Source organism: Nannospalax galili, unplaced genomic scaffold (genome assembly GCF_000622305.1).
Source record: "Nannospalax galili isolate Female #2095 unplaced genomic scaffold, S.galili_v1.0 scaffold255, whole genome shotgun sequence".
NCBI lineage: Eukaryota > Metazoa > Chordata > Mammalia > Rodentia > Spalacidae > Nannospalax > Nannospalax galili.
Window position 1 is genome coordinate 4,183,033 of NW_008338999.1, and position 19,965 is coordinate 4,202,997.

The window sequence follows — 19,965 nt, forward strand, 5'->3', positions numbered from 1 at the left end:
TGCAGAAAGAGCATTTCTGCTGGATATAGACTTTTAAAAGTCAAAGTTTCAAAAACAAAGAACTTGGGTGATTAATAGTAGATTGAGGAAAAAATGTGAGCCAAGTTAAAAGTAAATTTTTCTCATCTTTTAACCTTTCAACATAGACTATATAAATATTTTAAAAACACAGAGACAAGAGAGGATCAAAAGGCAAGTGAACTGCCCAGAGATATCAGTAAATGCTGGGGAAAGGGTCAGTGCACAGTTCTTCAGAATGTTCAGAAGCCTGGCAGACACCTGCCAAGCGTGCGGCTGTCAGGAGATAGAGAGATGTGACTTAGAGAACTAGTCAAAGTCTCAAGGGAGAAGCCGGAATCATGACTTTTCCTGAGCTACAGTGCTAAGCCGAACATCACAATAGCTGCCATATGCTCAACACCTTCAGTGTAATAGAAAGGGAGGAGACAGAGAGGAGACTGGTCACTCGGAGGGAAGGGTGAAAAAGACAGAAATAATTATCTGGGACCCTGGGGGAGATGGTTCAAGAGTTAGGATTACTTGCTGTGCAAGCATGGGGTCCTGAGTTCAAATCCCCAGCATTACATAAGAAGCCAGGCATTTCCAGTGTGGTGTTGTGGGGATTAGATATAGAAGTGCTGGGGATTGCTGGCCATCAACCTAGCTCCAAGTTCAGTGAGAGACCCTGTCTCAGTCCATTATGTTGATAGTGATAGAGGAAGATATCTGATATCTTTCTTTGACTTCCAGATGTTCATGAGCATGCAAATACGTGTGCGTGCACACACGCACACACATGCACAAACACACACACACACACACACACACAGCACCTCCCAAAAAATACTTAGATGAACCCACTTCACGTATTAAAATTGAGACAGTGCAGCCAACCCCCTTTAAGTCATGTATCATCCAAGAAAAGAAAAGCTGGGTGAGGCCTGAAAGAAAAATTCCTGTAAAGTAGCAGAAAGGAAGTTTCTCGCTCACAGACTGCTCAGCAAAGAAAGTTCAGCTGGAGGAACAAAATGATCCGATTTCCTGCACTCCTGATGTCTACTCAGATGTTTGTGTTCTCAACACAAACACGGTGTTCTTCACCTACTACAGAAGACATTGTTAAGTTGCAAAGAAGCTAAATTATGATTTTTTTTTAATTTCAGAAACTCACGTGCTCAATCTATTGTTGATGAAAGCTACTGTCCTGATTACGGATTCATGAGGTGGCCCTTCATATTTTAAATCTGCAGCCAGAGCCTCATTGGCTCCCCTGATTCCTGCCCCAATCCCAAAGATCTTCCGCCCTCCTTCTCCCCATCTACACGCTATTCCTCAGAAACTACATACAGGCTTCTAATTATCTACATGTGTCCTGATGATTCAAAATTATTCATCACCATATCTGACCTTTAAGACACCCCACAATGAAGTCATTATTTTCTCTCAATTTACCTTATAAACAATTAAGCACACATACAAATTCCACTTCCAAGTCATACATGTTTTTGTATGTGCATGTTCGGCGTGTGTGTGTGTGTGTGTGTGTGTGTGTGTGCAAATATATGCACATACATGGAGAGGCCAGAGGACAACCCAGGGCACCAACTCTCAGGAGCTCTCTACCTTTCTTCTTTTTCAGACAGCATCTCTCACTGGCCTGGAACTTACCCATCAGTCTGATCACAGAGATCTGCCTGTTTCTGCCTCCCAGTCCTGGGATTACAAATGTACATCACCATGCCTAGCTTTTGTAGGTGGGTTTCTGGGGATCAAACTCGGGTTCTTGCATAGCAAGGCAAGTATTTTACAAACAGACCTATCTCCCTAGCTCCTCAAGTCCTATTTTTAATTTCTGAATAACTTTTCACTTCTTTTTTCCTGTCCCCCCTTCCCTGGTCTTCACTGTGTACCTTTAACTTCCTAAGCCAGTCTCAAGGACCTGGCCTTCTATCTTCTTCATTAAAGCCATCTTCTACACTAAAACCCAGAATTATCTGGTTGAAGGCAAATTTGATTGAAAATTAAAATTCACATATTGTTTGTTCTTCCTCTGAAACAGTATTGCTTATTTGAGGGGGGCAGGAGAGATGGAGGTTAAGAATACTGGCTGCTCTTTCCGACAACTGGGTTCAACTCACAGCACTCACATTGTGGATAACAACCGTCTGTGACTCCAGATCCAGGGGATCCGACACCCTCTTCTGAGTTCCATGGGCATGGGTATACTTACACACATGCAGGCAATACACTTATATACATAAAATTAAAAAAAAGCTGGGCATGGTGGGCACACCTTTAATCCCATCACTTGGGAGGCAGAGGTAGGCAGATCTCTTGAGTTCAAGGCCAGCCTGGTCTACATAGTGAGTTCCAGGACAGGTGGGACTACAGGGAGACACTGTCTCAAAAAGACCAATAATAAATAATAATAATAATAAATAATAATAATAAATACTGTGTATTAATATACATGTCTTCCTCTAAAGAACATGAGACCTTCTTGGTAAAGCCTCTGTTGCATTCACATTTATTCCAATTGATAAGTGACAGAATGTCTAAACTATTCTGATAGGTAATAAATCTCAAAAGAAATGAGTAGCTGACACTGTGAAAATCAAGCAAGGAGGAAAATGTGTCAAAAACTAGACATTCCTTCGTCATTTTCTTTGCCTATGAAAAAATATCAGTGGTTGACTTTTATTTCCTTATAAAAAGGACTCTATTTAAGGAGCTCTCATGGGTTCGATGTCTAGTTCTACATCAGGCAGGCTTTGGGGGGCTCTCTGTGCATATTCGTTCATCTATGAGTAGAGATAAAATATCCTACCAGAAACAAATCTCAGAGGTTAAAGAAAAAGAACTTAGAAACAAGACCACAGATGACACATTTTAAGTATGCATTATGTCTCTCCCTCTGTTTAAACTAGGAGCACTGACTCTGTGTCATGTATTTAGAATTTGCTCAGATTCCGAAAAACAAGGGCAATCATTCACTCAACTTCACTGCTTTCCCTTTTCCTTTTCACCCAGGAAATTGTCTGATCCATAATATTTTCCGGTCTCCAAAAATTGCTCATGGAAAATGACTGCAAAATATTTATGTAATTAGGACAGTTCAACATTTTCAAAATGGCAAAAATAAACAGCAGTTATGGAACACCTGCTTAAAAGATACTGGAAATAACTGCTTCGTGCTTCATTAACCAGTATAAACACATTTACCAGTTTAAATTTTCTACTGAATTCAGAATTTCCAATTCATTATGAAATGGTCTTAAACTGCCAAATAAATAAATTCCTGGGCAAAATTGTCAAAATTGCATTTTGGGGGCATATCTGCAGGACAAAAGCTCTATAACCTAAGGAGCCTATCATCTACTTATTAAACAAAATTTGTATTTGTTTTAGTAAAACAATTTAGAGTAGCCGTTCTGAATATCTTACCATCTTTGAATAGCATTCAGTATAGTATTGAAGTACGGATGCTTCAAGCACCACTGAAATGAGAAGAAAGATGGAGGAAAGTAAGGCAGGGAGTGAAGGCTTCCCAAAGCCTTCTGAAAATCTCCCCACCTACAAGCCTGAGGCTGATACGCAGCATGATTAGACTGCATGAATGGAATGGGGTAGACCATTGCAAAACCAAAGCAAAGCATTGAGAAAGAGGCCAAATACAAAGAAGTCAATCCAAGCTTCACATGTGGTGGTCAGAGAGTTGGCTGGACACTCATCCCACTTATCATCACATGTCTTCACTTATCTTCAGTCATCTGGACACTTATCTTCAGAAGTGATGTCAGATTACTCATTTGTCAGGAATATATCAACCATTACAATCCATGGTTTCCTTAATTTTAAAGTCTATCTCTTTTCATAATCTTATTTGTCCTTTCTGAAGATGTAAAAGTGATATACTTACACGTTTTTCATTTTGAGGAGTTTAAGGAAACCATTTAACGTTCTTCAGCCTAGTCATTGTCCTGAGCAAAATGAAGAAACAAATCCGAACTATTCACATGCCTCAAAAAGTAAATGCAAACTGGAATGGTGGTACACATCTTTAATGACAGAACTCTGGAGGCAGAGGCAAGTGAATCTCTGTGAGAATGAGGTGTAGCAAGAGCCAGGCCTGCTGGGGCTACAGGGAAGCCCTGTCTCAAAATAAACAAACAAACAAACAAACAAAAGAAAAAGTCCCATAGGACATGAAGCAAATAGTTGACTGCCAAAATCTGCATTAGTTTAAAAACAACAACAACAAAAATCAATCAAATGCAGAGGTGCACACACCCAACATTATACAATAAGAAAATATATAATACTAATATCTGGTATGTAAGGTAGTAAGGAATAGATAAAATTGAGAACCTGTGCATTAATTCACCCATGTATTCATTCGGCAGATACACAGTAAGCACAAGCTATACGCTAGGTAGCATTTGAGAATCTGAGAACACAGCTGAAAGATGTAACCTATGATAAATGAAACAGAAACATTCCTGCCCTACTGGATTTCATATTTTTGAAGAAAGAGGTAGTTAATGGACACATTATTATAAATAAAAGGAGTTTAACAGTAGCAAGTGCTGTAAAGAAAAACTAATCAAGGAAGTACAAGGAGAATCAGGTTATAGGCAAGTATCTTCCCGTGAGAATGAACCTCACAACTTGGACAATTCAAAAGTGTCAGTGGGGTTCTCAGAGGGATCTACATACACAGCAGTAAATCTGATCTTGTACAAAGTGATTACTATTTTCACATAGAGTAGAAGCTTTCAATTAATTTTCCCATTTTTATTTGCTCACTATAGAAAACTCAAAATATATAAAAATGTCAGGACACAAAGATAATCACCATTAATATTTCTATGGACATTTTTATTTTTTGTGAAGAAATGTAAAGGTATGGCTGGGTATGGGTATACATATAAACAATCACAATTATATGCAGTAATATTTCATGTATTTACATATAGTATAGATTATGAATTTTAATCCAGATTAGTAACTATTTAAAAATGTTTGGGTCTTTTTTTTGGTATTTTTGAGACAGGATCTCCCTGTAGCTCCAGCTGTCCTGGAACTCACTATATAGACCAGGCTGGCCTTAAACTCATAAAAATCTGCCTGCCTCTGCCTCCCGAGTGCTGGGATTAAAGGTGTGCACCATCACACCCAGCTAAAATCATTTTTAATCATCCTGCAATTTACCACTGAATACAATTGCTCTAACTTAGTTAACTGTAACCCAGTGGATTCCTTCTGCTTTTCTTTTCTCTGCTGAATAAATAATGCCTAGGATAATCCTTTTTCTGGATAATTAATGTTTACCTAACTCTTAATTCTTTCTGTAGGACATATTACTATAAGATGAATGACTGGGTGTGTTTGATCATTTGAAGGTACTCTTACAGCCTGAATTATGTTTCTGTAAAATTCGTTGGTTGAAATACTATCCATCAGTGACTCAAAAAGTGACTATCTGAATAATATTGAAAGAAGTAAATAGATCAAAAGAAGAACAATATAACTTGTATTCTTAAAAGAAGAGAAAAGTCAAACACAAGCACACACAGAGGAAAGACCACGTGAAAACACAGGGAGAAGATGTCATTGGTTAGCTAGACAGGCCTCAGAAGGAATAAGCCCCACCAATATTTTAGTCTGAGACTGCTTGCTTCCAGTACAGGGAAAACTGAATGCTTTCAGCCACCCAACCTTCAGTGCTTTATAATGGCAATCCTATCAGTCTACCACAGATATTAATGAACATTCTCAAAGAGTCCGATTCATTTTCCTCAAATTCAGAACAATAAATATCTGATGGAGAAAACATTTTTCAATTACATATTGTAAAAGAGAGAAAATAAGAAATTTCATTTATGAGATCACATCTGGAATAAAATGATAATTTTCCTCAGGTAGCAATAACAATAGTAATAGCAATAGAGAAAATCTTTTTCTAAATACTGAATCACAATATGTCACTGGCCTATCACACGCTCCAGCACGGGCCACACTCCTGTCCTTCCCAAACCTGTGCTGGAAGCATCATGATAGAGTGTAGAACTCAAGGAGTGACACAAGGAAAACAGAAGCCACATCTAGGTGTGCTGCTGATTAGGGGATCTTTTCATGGCCCAGTGTTCCTGATTCTTTGCTGTCTTCAAGAGCCTTTGCAGGGTAGTCAGTGACAGAAAAGTATAACAAATAGATAAGCTCATCCACAGGCACCCATCATCAGTTCCCACCCTCAACATGGAAAGAGGAAAAAAGGACAGAAAATAAAGTCATACATGTTACATGGCAGTATGTACAAGACACCAAAAGAGCAAATCTCAAATAAACTCTTGCTAGTCAATGTCTCATGAATCATTCTGGTAAATCCCCCCCACCCTCCGCTCTCACTCTCGTTCTTACTTTCACTATCACTGTCTCAAAATCCATCAAAAACAAACTTCCTGGCAACTTCAAAGATTAGCGGCTCCTAAAATGGCATTTTCAATGTGGCTATTGAGTTCATTTCTAATACCCCCATACGGTCTCACAGTCTTTGATCACGTCACACGCACAGTAAGAGTCTAAACTGAACAGGATGGCTCAAGTCTATAATCCCAGATCTCAAGAGGTAAAGGGAGAAGGAATGGCATGAGTAATGGCCCAGCCTGCTTACAGAGGGAGTCCTGGTTCCAACACATAGATAAAAGTCAATAAAAACTTAAAACTTAGAAATTAGAAACCTCAGAGGGATTTCTATGTGCCTGCATCTCACCTGAGAACATTAGCTTTTATAATGAACATCTAATATTCACATGCTCTCCAAGAGCATATTTCCAGCATCCAGTTAGCAGTGTCTATCACCTTCTTAAGTCAAATTAGACCTGCAGTGTAGGCCCGTGTCTAGTTGCCATTGCAAAAAACAATTTTAAAACAGATTTAAAAGATTGCAGGAAAAGAAATGCTAGCATCAAGCTAAATTATATAATTTTAAGTGTTTCAGAAGATTTTTAAAACAAAATTAAATGGTTTTGAAATATTTTTCACTATAAAATAGTCCAAAAATCACAGTAGTTCTTTGTACATATTTAACCATATGACTAAGATTACAACAGATATTGTCTTCAGCATAGGGATGCGCTCCTCTTCAGGAGGGCATTGTATGTGAGGGGTACTTACAAAGCAGTTCTTATCAGAATTTCTTTTCCAATGTTTCTTGTCTAGTTTCTTGGCCGCAGTAGAATGCAGAGTTGCATGAGCTCGGATTCTGGGATTTAAAGCCAGGATGCTCTGAAATAAGATAAACAATACACACATGTAACTAGGTTGGCATTAAAAAGAATTGAAGTTTCATCTAGGATTCCCACATCTCTTCCTAAAGAGAGGCTTAGCTAGGAGTGAAAACTCTAACGATACATGGCATGCAAAAAGGATTACATGTAATTTAAACAAATTAGAAAATTATTCAAAGCTCCCAAGGTGGTGTTAAAGAAAACTAAAGGGAAAATCTTATATTTGTGACAGTATCTATATGACGAGTCTCAGCACAAATATACAGATGGAGGGGCTGGAAAGATCGCTCATCAGTTAAGAGCACTGACTGCTCTTGCAGAGGACTCCAGTTTGAATCCCAACACCCACATGGGGGCTAACAACCATCCATAACTTCAGTTCCAGGGGATCTGATTCCTTCTTCTGACCTCCTGAGGAGCTATACAACACAAATGCACTTACATACATGCAGGCAATCCACTCATATACATAAAATAAAAATAATATACAAAAAACAAAGATGGAAACTAAATAAATAAGAAAATAAAGCACCATTAGTGTGAATTGATTATACATACTGGATAAAATATGAATTTAGTAGTTCCTGTTAGCCTTTCTAATACCTATGAAAAACTTGTCAGAAATAATCACCGTAAAAATCATAACCAAAAATCAATTTGGACAAAAACCAAAAAATATATTTTCACCAGAGAAGGGAATCTCAGATGACAAATGCTCCAGTTAACCAAGCAACGTGTTTGCTTATGTCTGTCAACACTTTTGACATGCTAAAAAGAAGTAACTGCTGAAGAAAAATGGAGAAAAGATTTTTAAAAGGTTGAGGAGATGGGATGGTAGACAGAGTGCCTGCTGAGCAAGGATGATGATCCAGGCTTAGATTCCCAGAACTCAAGTGAGAAGTCAGGCCTGTGAGGCTGGGCTGCCAGTAATTCCAGCCTCAGTAGGTGGCTAGCTAGCATAGGTAGACTTGGTAAGCTCTAGGTTCAGTAAGAGATATTGCCTCAATAATGTAGAGAGTGATAAAGGAGGACACCCAACATTAACTTTGGGTGTCCACATACTTGCACACAACACACATGTGCACACACATGCATATGGAAACATATGCACAGACCCAAAGCACATCCCTCACATACATAAAAAGAATTACCATAAAAGACTTGAAAAAGACATGAAAGTTGTCAATAGTAAAAGAGCTTTCATATGGAAAAGGGATTAAGTTTATTTTAAACTAAGAAGGAATGTAAAATCAAGACTGTTGAAATTCGAGATTTTTTAATGCAGATATAAATAAAAAGGCCTCAACTACAATTGCACTATATGTCATAGCAGCAATTATTGCTATTAGGTAAGACAACACATCTCAAAAACCCTCTTCCAGAAAAGTGTCCTTTCTGTCATTTGGTTCTAGAGCACTCAAGTACCACTATTAGCTTTAGAAAGTTTTCTTTCCCTCCTCAACTGTGAACCCTTGGAATTGAAGAATTCAAGATTTGACTTTTAGTCTTCGAGTATCTGATATGCAACATCAAGCAGGCAGCATTTTGTTTCTACCTGAGAAATAAAACATTGAAAATTGTGAATTTTGTTTTTTGTATTACAGGTCACATAACTCTCAGTGCATCAATGATCCTTTTGGGCCTTTGGTCTTTTCACATGAGAAATAAGACCAATGTCTAGACCAAAAGAGTATAGTAAGAAATAAATGAAATGCATGACACAGCATGTTGCCTACACTGTAGAACACCCAAAAAATATAAAGCATATAATTAAAGGCTTATAATATAATTATAAGGCATATAATTTTTATGCTTTAGCTTAGAAAGAACAGTGAGGATCCATGGTCTTTATCTGTCCAGCTCAAAGTCACAGTGTTCTACCCCAAGAAAGCAGGACCAACAACACAGAGTTCCATCTGACCCAACCTCCAGTTGAAGGCTGTGGTGTCTCTGATGCCTCCCAAGAAACAGCATACTGCCATCATTTCTCAGAGCCTCACGGAAACTACATAAAGATTGAACTCCAAGAGAATACAGTTGAGTAAGAGTTCCTTGTGTTGAATCCTTGAGTTGAATCCTTAGCTCTCACCGAAGATCAGAGGCTCCACCTTAGGGGCAACTTGCCAGTAAGACTTGCCAGTAAGGCCATTTACATTCATCTTACTTCACTCTTGAGGTGCAGCAAGCTGAGAAAATCAAAACGATCTCTTCACACCATAACCCTGCTCATAAAGCAAGGTGTCACTCTAGAAAAGTCAGACTGGATAAAAAACAAGATCCAACTACCCCACTTTCTCATTAGAAAACACACTGTAGGTTCAATGGCACAAATAAGATGAAAGGGGCTGGAGAGATGGCTCCGTGGTTAAGTGTACTGGCTGCTTTTACAGAGGACCGGGGTTAAATTCCCAGCAACCACATGGTGACTAACAACCATCTATAACTCTAGTTCCAGGAATCCAACGCCCTCTTCTGACTCGTGGGCATTGCACAACATGGGTGCACATATACACACACAGGGAATATATTCATATATAAAAAATAAAAACAATAAAAATAAAATATTAAAAACAAGATATAAATATTTTTAAAGATATCCTGTGAATTATAACTTTACAAAAGCAGAAGTCCCCACACTAATTTTAAACAACAAAGTTTTGCTAGATATAAAGAGTAAGATTTTATAATGAAGAGGTCTCATCCATCAGGAAGTCAGAACAATTTAAAACATAAATGTGTCAAACAACAAGGCAAAATACATGAAGCAAAATGATAGAACAGAAGGGAAAAACATGTATTTGGACAATGATATCAGAGAACATCAATGCTCCACTTTAAAAAAATGGTCAGTACAACTAGTCAGAAAAACAAGAAAACAGAAGACCTGAACATACTATAAACCACCAAGACCCAATGAAGACTGGGGAACACTCCACCCCAAATGAGCGGAATACACATTCTTCTCAGGTCTGAATGTACGACTTTCTAAGAAAGAACATATGCTAGATTTAAAAAAAAAAAAAAAAAAAAAAGTTGGTTTGGTGAGATGGCTCAATGTGTAGAGTATTTGACATCGAAGCATGAAAAGCCAAGTTAAGATGCCCAGAAACAACGTGAAGCCAGACATAGTAGCATGTGTCTCTAATACAGCGAGATGAGATGCAGAGGTAGGAGAACTGCCAGAAGCTCACAGGCTAGCTAGCATAGTGTACACAGCAGTAAACAAAATGGGGCCCTGTCTCAGATGGGGAGATTGGCAAGGACTGACATGTGAGGCTGTCCTTGCAGCCCCCACATGAACTGTGAAATGTGACCATACTCACAGACATGAACATGCGTACATCATATATACACATGCACCTGCACATACACACAAAGAACTCTGAATGATTTAAAAGGAATATAACATGTACAGTAGTTCTTCAAACATAATAGAATTGAATAAGATAGTAATGACAGAAAGAAACTCAAGAAATGCATAATGTGAGTAAGCAGAGTGAGCATGAAAATTGAAAGATAACAGCTACAAACACCATGGATTTATGTTTGCATTTCTATAAAATGTCCAGGATAGGCAAACCTGAGGGAAGAGAAGCAGATTAGTGGTTTCCTTGGAGTGAGGGGTAAGGAACAATGGAAAGAAACTGCTACAGAATACCTATTTCTCTGTGGAGCGCTGAAGGCCGATTATGGTACTACTGACACAACTCCATGAATACATAAAAACTCTGAATGCTACCCTTTGTGTGGGAGACTATATGAACTATCTTGATGAATTTGTTATAAAAATTACTAAATGCTACATTCAACAAATTCTGTTGTGTTCCAAATTCACTTTAATAAACATCTTTGGGATTCATTTTAGTTGTTCAAATGTTATAAAACAATTTTTAGTAATTCCTATCTACGGCAAACATACTTCTTTACACTATCAGGTTAGTTGTGTTTTCCAAACAAGGCATGCGCAATAAAACTCTGGTTCTTAATGGTGATTCTTCAGGATGACAAAATGCCAAAGCAACTGATTAAAACATGCTAACTTTAGAAAATTCATCTCATTTTAGAGCAAAAAATAAAGATAATTTCTTACTATAAATAGTTTTGTATCATTTTGTTTTGTTTTGCTTACCTATTGAAGCTTGAATCATTGCAATATCACATGGCAATAGAAGTCAATAAATAAAATAAAATAACATTTTAAAAGTTATTCTGGCCAACATTCAAAGCACATAAACAAGGAAACATGCAAGAAAGATTTCTGAATTTATCTTAGTTTTTTACTTCCACAATCCATATTGTGATAAATGATTATATTTATCTATGTCAGCATAATAATATAACTTTTGAAATAAACATTCTGAATGTAATTTAATGGCTGCTTATCACAATAACTTTTCTTTCACACAGCACACATATAAAGTATAACATAACATGAAATATTGGGTTAACCTTCTACAAGAAGGCATTGAGGTAAATTCAATGGGTCTTGGGTAAAAGTAAATTGGATTGTGGAGAATGGTTACCAAGGATTTGACTTAATAATCTCCAAAATGAAAAGTGATATAAAGTAAGAATACATGACATGAATGTTAGAGAGCTGTTAAAATCGATTTTCCAAAGGAAGATTTTTAAAACTCAAAGTCAGTATCATCGATCAGTAAGCAGCTTTCAGAATAACAAGAGAGAGCTGTGAATATATATTTTCTAAGAAATGACCAAAGTCATGTCCTTCCTTGGTCACGGGGTCCTGTCTCTGGATAAAGTGAGCACTTTAAGAGGCCCATTAACTCTTTAAGATATGAAGTTACTGCTAATAGAGGGAAACTTTCTCATTAAAGAATATGTTATTGGGTTTCCCAGGCATTTTCAGTAGCAGGGTAAGAAAGAAGTGTTGAGGACCAGAGCAAAATCTTTTCTTTTTGACATGACAGGACCATGTCATGGTCATTTTCTTCTGTACTCATGAACTCACAGTAGCCATGGTTGCCTTCTAAAAATCTGCTCAAGATTAAGAAAACCAACATTCTAGCATGGAGTGGGAAGGGGTTCATGAGTCCCAACACCTGCTGAGGAGCTATGAACGGTTATGGCTTCTGAGGGAGGAAAAGTCAGTTTTCTTTAACAGGGTGGCTCCTAGAAGGTCAGCCACTCTCCAGGGGATGGCCCCACACCCATGAGAACATGGGCAACACAAATTGGAGTCGATGGATTATTTTCTTAAAAAAGGACAAGAAATTTGAGGAGAATGGGAGGTAAAGGTAGATCTCAGAGGAGTTAAAGGGAGGATTGGGGATAAATATGACCAAAATATGTTGCATGAAATTCTCAAAGAATTCCTATTTTTGTTAAAAAGTGAATGTATGGGTAAGCTTGTCTGGTTGAGACGTTGAGACATGCATTGATATTCTTTCTGCCCCCTGTTTTGCTGTGATTCCTGAGCCTTACAAGTAGAAGAAGTTGCCTTGTAGATGTATCACTTAAGGCTGGGCACATCATAGAATCTTATTCTCTACATTTGACCAGTTGTGGAATTTTGTAATAGTCTCCACGTGTTGCAAAAAGAAGCTTCTCTGATGAGTGGTAAGAGGTATACTTGTCTGTAAATGTAAGGATGAATATTCAGAATACAGGAAGAAATTACGCTGGTCTAGAGATGTGACAAAAGTAAGTTTTTCTTTAGGATTTATAACCTCATCTCTCAGCAGAGGAGCTTCCCCACGCAACAGATGGTGATTAACCCAGACAGTCGCAACTAGCCAAACTGCAGAGAATAGAAGACTGCAGAGTGCTTATCCCTGAATAGCACACCAATATTAAACCTCTGCTGCCCAAGGCTCAGGGACCATTGCAGAAGAGCGGGCGGAAAAGATTGCAAGAGCCAGAGGTGGTTGATGACCACAAGAAAACAGGTTCCCAGACAGCTGGGAAGTTACTCCTGTGAATTTATAGTCAGGGTAACAGTATGCACAAGACCCATACAAGCTCAAGCCAGATAAAAACCAAGCAAAGAAGTAAGGAAGTGGGTGAAAAATCCAAACCTTAGCTGAAGAATTATTGGGGACCCAAAACTACTTGAAGAAGGAGAGTCAGTTTTCTTCAAGGGTGTGATGCTAGATAGGTTAACCAGGCTCCAATGAATGGACACACACTGAAGGACATGTGTGGACTTGGTTCACTAGGCTTTAGCATATATGGAGTACATGAAATCAAGCAGGAGGGCTATAAGAGGTGTGCAGATAGGGGAGGAAGTGTAAATATGATAAAAATACTTTGGATGAAATTCACACTCAAAAAATCAATTAAAAATTTTAAAAGAGGGCTGGAGAGATGGCTTGGTGGTTAAGAGCACTGACTGCTCTTGCAGAGGACCCGGGTTTGATTCCTAGGACCCACATGGCAGCTACAAACTGTCCTTAACTCCAGTTCCAGGGGAATCTGGAGCCCTCTTCTGACCTCTGCAGTGGCACTGCATGACACAGGTGCACTCACCTATATGCAGGCAATACACTCCTACACATAAAATAAAAATAATTAAAAAAAAATTTAAAAGCAAATGTAGTGGTGATCGTGGATGCAGAAAACAGAGACGTTTTCAAGTCAATAAGTTTATTTGGTTTAAGAAATGATGGAATATGGTTCAAATCAAAATTACACAAAATCTAATGTGTTATGCATTGTTACTTGCATGACGGTTTACATTATGGGGGGAGGGTAGAGTCTGTGGCTCACACACTGCAGCCCTGCACCTGAAGAGTCTTGTATCTTGGCCTAGAAAAAGAAAAGTGGCCATATTGACTGCAATCACGCATCCACCAAGCCCTGGCCTGAAATACTGGATCTTCAGTATCATTTGAGAGCTTAAATTCCAGTTATAGGAAATCAATGGACCAAGAAGTCTTCTATTTTAAAAATGTGCCAGTGTTTGATATGAAAGCACTAATTAAGCAGATATAATGTACTATTAAACTTTCTTCCCCCTTTACATTTGAATTATAAACAAATGCGACCTGGGCGCAGTACAGCGGTTCAGTGAGCCTGGCCCACCAGCACTTCAAAGTTCCTGGGACCAAGTGTTTGCTGCCTTCTGGCAACAGTACTCAAATCTGTATAACAAACACGTCTTAATTGAAGACATAGTGCACGGGGAGGTGAACCCTGACCAGAAACTTCTGTCCCAGAGACCCCTGCCCAAGACCAACAGGATGCCACATTGGGCAGAGTGACTGTTTCCTGCCAACGTTGCTCACTCAATATACATCCTGGAGGACTCTATTGTGGACCCGCAGACTCATACCATGACCACCTTCACCTGGAACATCAACCATTCCCAGCTGATGGTGGTGGAGGAACAATGTGTTTACTGTGTGAGCTCTTGAAAACTGCGGCTGGACCAAAATCCACCGGGAAGCCTGGGTCTCCTCCAGCTTATTTGGTGTCTCCAGAGCTGTCCAGGGGTTTGGTCTTGCCCAGTTCAAAAGCAATGTGACCAAGACAATGAAGGGCTGTGAGTACATCTTGGCCAAGCTAAAAGGCTAAGCTGCTTCCCAAACACTTGTTGAGACAGCCAAGGAGAAAGCAAAGATGATGGCACTGGGAGCCACAGAGAAGGCCAAGGACCTTGCCAACAAGGCTACCGCCATGCAGAACAGCAACAGCAACAGTTCTTGCTCAGCAGCTGATACAGCTCAGCTCCCTCTCCCTTCTTTCCATGTACTTTATTTTAAAAATCAACTTCCAGCACCCTCTGCTGTCTGGGTGGTGGGTTGGGGCAGGTGTCTAGCTCAGCATCTACAATATACCAGGCTTGGTATCCACTGAGCACTACACAGGCAGTGTGTAGGTGAAGTGATAATAAATGTTAGACTGTAAGCTCCACGAAGGCAGGGATCCTTGTTTTATTCTCTGATGTGTCCCAAGTACCTAAAACAATATTTAGCAGATTAGAGGTACTCAATAGACATTTGATTCCATTGCTCCCCCCACAAAAATACTAGTTATTACTTGCTGTATTTAGGAGCCATTAAAATGACATGTATATACTCGCATTTTGGCTTACATGATTTAGTTGATGAATTAAATTCTATCTCATTCAAAGCTTAAAATTTATCATTGATAGCATACCCTGTGTTTTCTATATAACATTTCCTACATTCCTTTCGATGAGGATCAAAAGGAGTAAAGTTGATAAAAATAATGAATGCTCTTCTTGTTTTTCATAAATCGATATGGACCCTTGATTTAACAATGTGCTGTCCCCAGTTTTTGCCTTGGTAAAGTCTCTCAATTGACAGGAAAACAGAAATGCCAACCATGAAAGTCCTGGATGCTTTTTCTAGGCAAAAACCTACCAAATGCTTATCAACAGAGAACTGAACTTCTTGGTACTTACTGAGCAGTCACTTGCTTACAAGCCTCAGTCACATCCAATACCCTATGCTTTATTATGTCTATTATTAGTCATAGTGTGGGGGGTAGTGTAAATAAAATCTTTAGTATTTATAAGGTCCTTTTGGAAGTGGGATAAGTTCAGAGCTGACATTGTCAGTCTCCTGCTTCTTGGAGAACAGAAAGGACAGAATGACCTTCATTTGGTACCGAAGGCTCACAATGAGAGATATAAGCAAGTTTGAAATCTGAAAGCCTTGGAAGCTCATGGTAATCAGTTCTAATCAAGGATTTTTACATTTCTATAATTAGATTTTTTTAATGAAATACCAGGTACAGTTCCTTAGGTTGGATGACTTTTTCAGGCATGGTAATAAATGGAAGCTGTCCTTTTTTCTACTAGCTCTATACAAAGGCCAATGAATATTCCTTCTATGTATAGTGACTAACTCACTATGATTAATAAATAATAGGTGAAGGGAAAAATCTCTAAAGAGTCTAAATCTTACAATGTTGATTGTATTAAGCATTTGCTAAACACTATGTAAGTGTTTTAAATTACATTTGAGATCTTAATTCTTCTATTTATGCTAGGTATTTAAACTTTCAGTTTTTATCTTTTGTCCGTGTTAAATAGCTTTCGGTATCAGTACTGGCCTGATAATGTTGCTCGAATATTAAATAAGATAATGCATAAAATTTATCTCACAGGCAGGAAGTGTGCTTTCCACAGTGTATTTACCTGTATGAGTCAGAACTAGGTTTTTGTTGCATTTATCCTATGTCTATTCATATTTCTGTGTTGTCAATTCTGAATAGTTACATGGGGGTCATTTTTTTTTTTAGAAAAAGCATTTCATTGCAGCTTTAACATACTCAGTAACAGTTTCCAGAGCAAAGATATATCTCTTCCAAAAGTGGCTATCAAATTTTTAGGTTCGCTGTTGAATTTTTAAACATATAGAAATATGAAAAATGACAAAGGCACTAGGCAAAAAGGAAACTACAAACAAGAGTATAGGAAATGTAAAAATGTACTCAGATGAAACCAAATCACTGGCTCGGTCAGGGTTCCTGAATGACTCCCTGACCTGCAATTTCTAAGGCAGGCTGCCTGAAAGCCAATATGCACATCTTCACAAATTAATATGATGGTATTGAAGCGTCATGAAATTCAAATACACATTTTAACATCCATTACTTATCTATAACAATGTAGGTAACGTTTTGTAATACATATAACTGTATATAAATCATGAACCTTTGGACCTGACATGTTTGGGGGAATTTACATTACATTTCTATCCTAGGAAAGACAGGTCAGATGAAAAAGGTGATGAATTTGTAAAGCATCACAAAAACCCATCAGCTGGAAATGAATGAACCCTTTCTAAGTACCAGTCACATCACCTGGGAAATTCGATTCATTTCTATTGAACAAATAGTTAACATACATGAAATAGTTTACACATCCTGAAACATCCCATCTATCATGTTACTGTGCAACTCAGCAAACTGGGGTCTGCCACATGAGCTTACAGTCTGGCATTGCAAGGTTCTGTACATGATTCTTATGATTGACTTATAAAATACACACCACTTGAAAGACTAAGTGCTCTCTGACTTTAGAAAAAGGTCATTTTCTTTCAGAAAATATAGAGAATTCGAGGGAAACATGATGCATATATCTGACATCAGCATACAACTCTTCCTTTTTCACCCTTAGTACTAGGGTGTGCTGGGTAGCTTTAGTGTCAACTTGACACACCTGTGTTGGGGGAGCATGGGTTAGGGAATTACCTCTATTGGACTGACCTGTGGCCATGTCTGTGAGGCATTTTTTTGATTGTTGGGCGATATGGGAGGGCCCAGCCCACTGTGGGTGGTGCCACCCCTGGGCTGGCAGTCCTGTATTGTATAAGAAAGCAGGTTGAGCAGGGGCCAGGGAAGCATGCTAGTAAGCAGCATTCCAGCATGGTCTGTGCTTCAGTTCCTGCCTCCAGGTTCCTGTCCTGAATTCCTACCTTGGGCTCCCTCAGTGATGAACTGTGACTCAGGAAATGTAAACCAAATAAACCCTTTCCTCCCCAAGTTGTTATTGGTCAGAGTGTTTTGTTATGGCAATTGAAGGCAAACTAGAACAAAGGGACTATGACCAGAGAGCCTCACACTTCTAATGCTACTCTGCCACTGAGCTGAATCCCAATCCCTTAACCATACAAATCTTAATACAGAACAGACATGGTGATTGAATCTGACGTGGATATTAATTCATCTAAAGGATCGAGCTACAATCCCTTAACAACACAGATCACGCAGCTTATGGCCCAAATATTTACTTCTCACATTTCTGGAGACTGGGAAGTCCAAGACCACACTGCTGTCTTATTTGGTCCCTGGTAAAGATTGATTTCTTGGCTGTGGATGAAAACTTTCTTACTATGTCTTCATGTTAAGAGAGAATGGTAGCAAGTGTTCCACTGTCTTTTCTCATTGGGGCCCTCTGACAGCTAATCTTGACTGTCATTTGGACACACCTGTGAAGAGGGAACCTCAACTGAGGAATTTCCTCCATCAGGGAGCCTGTGGGCATGTCTGTGGGGACATTTTTTTATTGCTTATCAGTGTAGGAGGGCACATGCCACTGTGGGGAGTACCATCCCTGGGCAGATGTCCTGGTCCGTATAGGAAAGGTAACTAAACTTAGGCCTGGGAGTAAACCAGCAAGGTGTATTCTTCCACAGTTTGTGCTTCAAGCTCCAGCCTTGAGTTCCTGCCTTGGCTTGTGGCTATAATGGACAGTGAAGTGTAAGATGAAATAAACCCTTTCCTCCCCAAGTTGCTTTTGACTGTGGTGTTTATCAAAGCAATTGAAAAGCAAACTAGCATAGGCAGTAATCGCATAAGAGTCCCAACCTCGTGAGCTGAATTACCCCAAACTATCTCCCAAAAGTTCTATGTCCAAATACCACATTATGGAAATTAAGTCCTCAATAGGATATAATTCTTCTATTAGTCATAGAAAGGATTCTATGTGTGGAACTCTGAAAATGCTATTCATACTGAATTTCAGCATAGAAAACAGCTTGCTCTTAAAACTGCAGATGGAAGGTCATCAATCCCACACTTTCACTGTATCAAGAAGAAGCTTCAGAGTGACCAAAAGGGATATTATATATTATTGCTTATATTTAAGAAAATAAAATCAAAATAGTATCATCAAAGAAATTTGAACAACCACCTCTTGATTATGTAGTTTCTTTTATTGTTTAGTAACTTAAATAACAAAACATGAATACATGTATACTAATATATATGCACTTGGGTTTTTTTCATTATAGGAGTTAAAAATAATACATCATGGGAAAACATTTCTAAGATGATATGAAAGATGTATGAAAGATGTGGATGTGTGCTAGCAAACACAGGTTTATAAACGACCGTTCAGAGGACCAGGAGTCATTTCGATTCAAGGGAAGATAAGACTGTATCTGATGGCAAAAATTAAAGCATATCAGTCAATAAAAAGAAAAAAGCAAAACCTGGGTTGAATTAAAAAACTGTAATAGATTACAAATTGCCACTCTGATTTGTTGGATATACTCAATGACATAACACCATTACTTTTCTTGGTAACTATTTTTTATTGTGTTATGTTTTCTAATTTTCTAATAAAACTTTAAAAAATTATAGATTGACTACTTGTGCCACAATTACAGGATACTGAGATACTAAATGTTTTATATTAGAAATAAGAACAAAGAACAAAATGATCAGAAATGAGCTATCTCTTTTGGACTTTATTACCTAAAGGATTTTCCTAACTTATTCTGAGAAAGATAAGAGTGATCAAGAGGAAAGTTGAAGAGCTAGACTATTTAACATCAAGAAAATATCAAAGTCCTTATAAAGTGTCCATGTTATTCTCCTGCTCTGTTTTAGTGTAATTCTAAACTCTTCATAATTTTTCTGAATATTAAACATTCTTGTTTCACCCTTGAATCCAGAAACTTGCCAGATTCAGTTTCTCTTCTATCATAGCTTTAAGGCCTTTCTTTGTCTATTTGTTAATTTCCTTCTCTCTCCTCTCTGTCTCTTTCTCTCTCTCTTTCTCTTTTCCTTTCATCCCCTCTCTCTCTTTTTTCTTTCTCTTGTGTGTATGTGATGTATGCATGTGTATATGTATGTTCACACACATCCATTTGGGTAGAGTGCATATGTGTGTACATGCATGTGGAGGTCAGAAGTCAATGTCAGGTGTTTGCTCAACCACTCCCTACCTCATTAGAGA

At 38.3% G+C, this 19,965-nt stretch overlaps 1 protein-coding gene and 1 pseudogene across 3 annotated transcripts in view; one reads left to right on the forward strand and one right to left on the reverse strand.

The window, feature by feature from the left end:
* Dpyd (dihydropyrimidine dehydrogenase) overlaps positions 1 to 19,965 on the reverse strand; it is a 978,758-nt gene that overhangs the window by 925,311 nt on the left and 33,482 nt on the right. For all 3 annotated transcript variants that reach the window (XM_008833683.3, XM_029563832.1, XM_029563833.1), the window contains exon 2: positions 7,177 to 7,287. In XM_008833683.3, the coding sequence (XP_008831905.1) occupies positions 7,177 to 7,287 (111 nt within the window). The remainder of the gene's footprint in view (positions 1 to 7,176; positions 7,288 to 19,965) is intronic.
* Positions 13,252 to 14,968, forward strand: LOC103734657 (annotated as a pseudogene).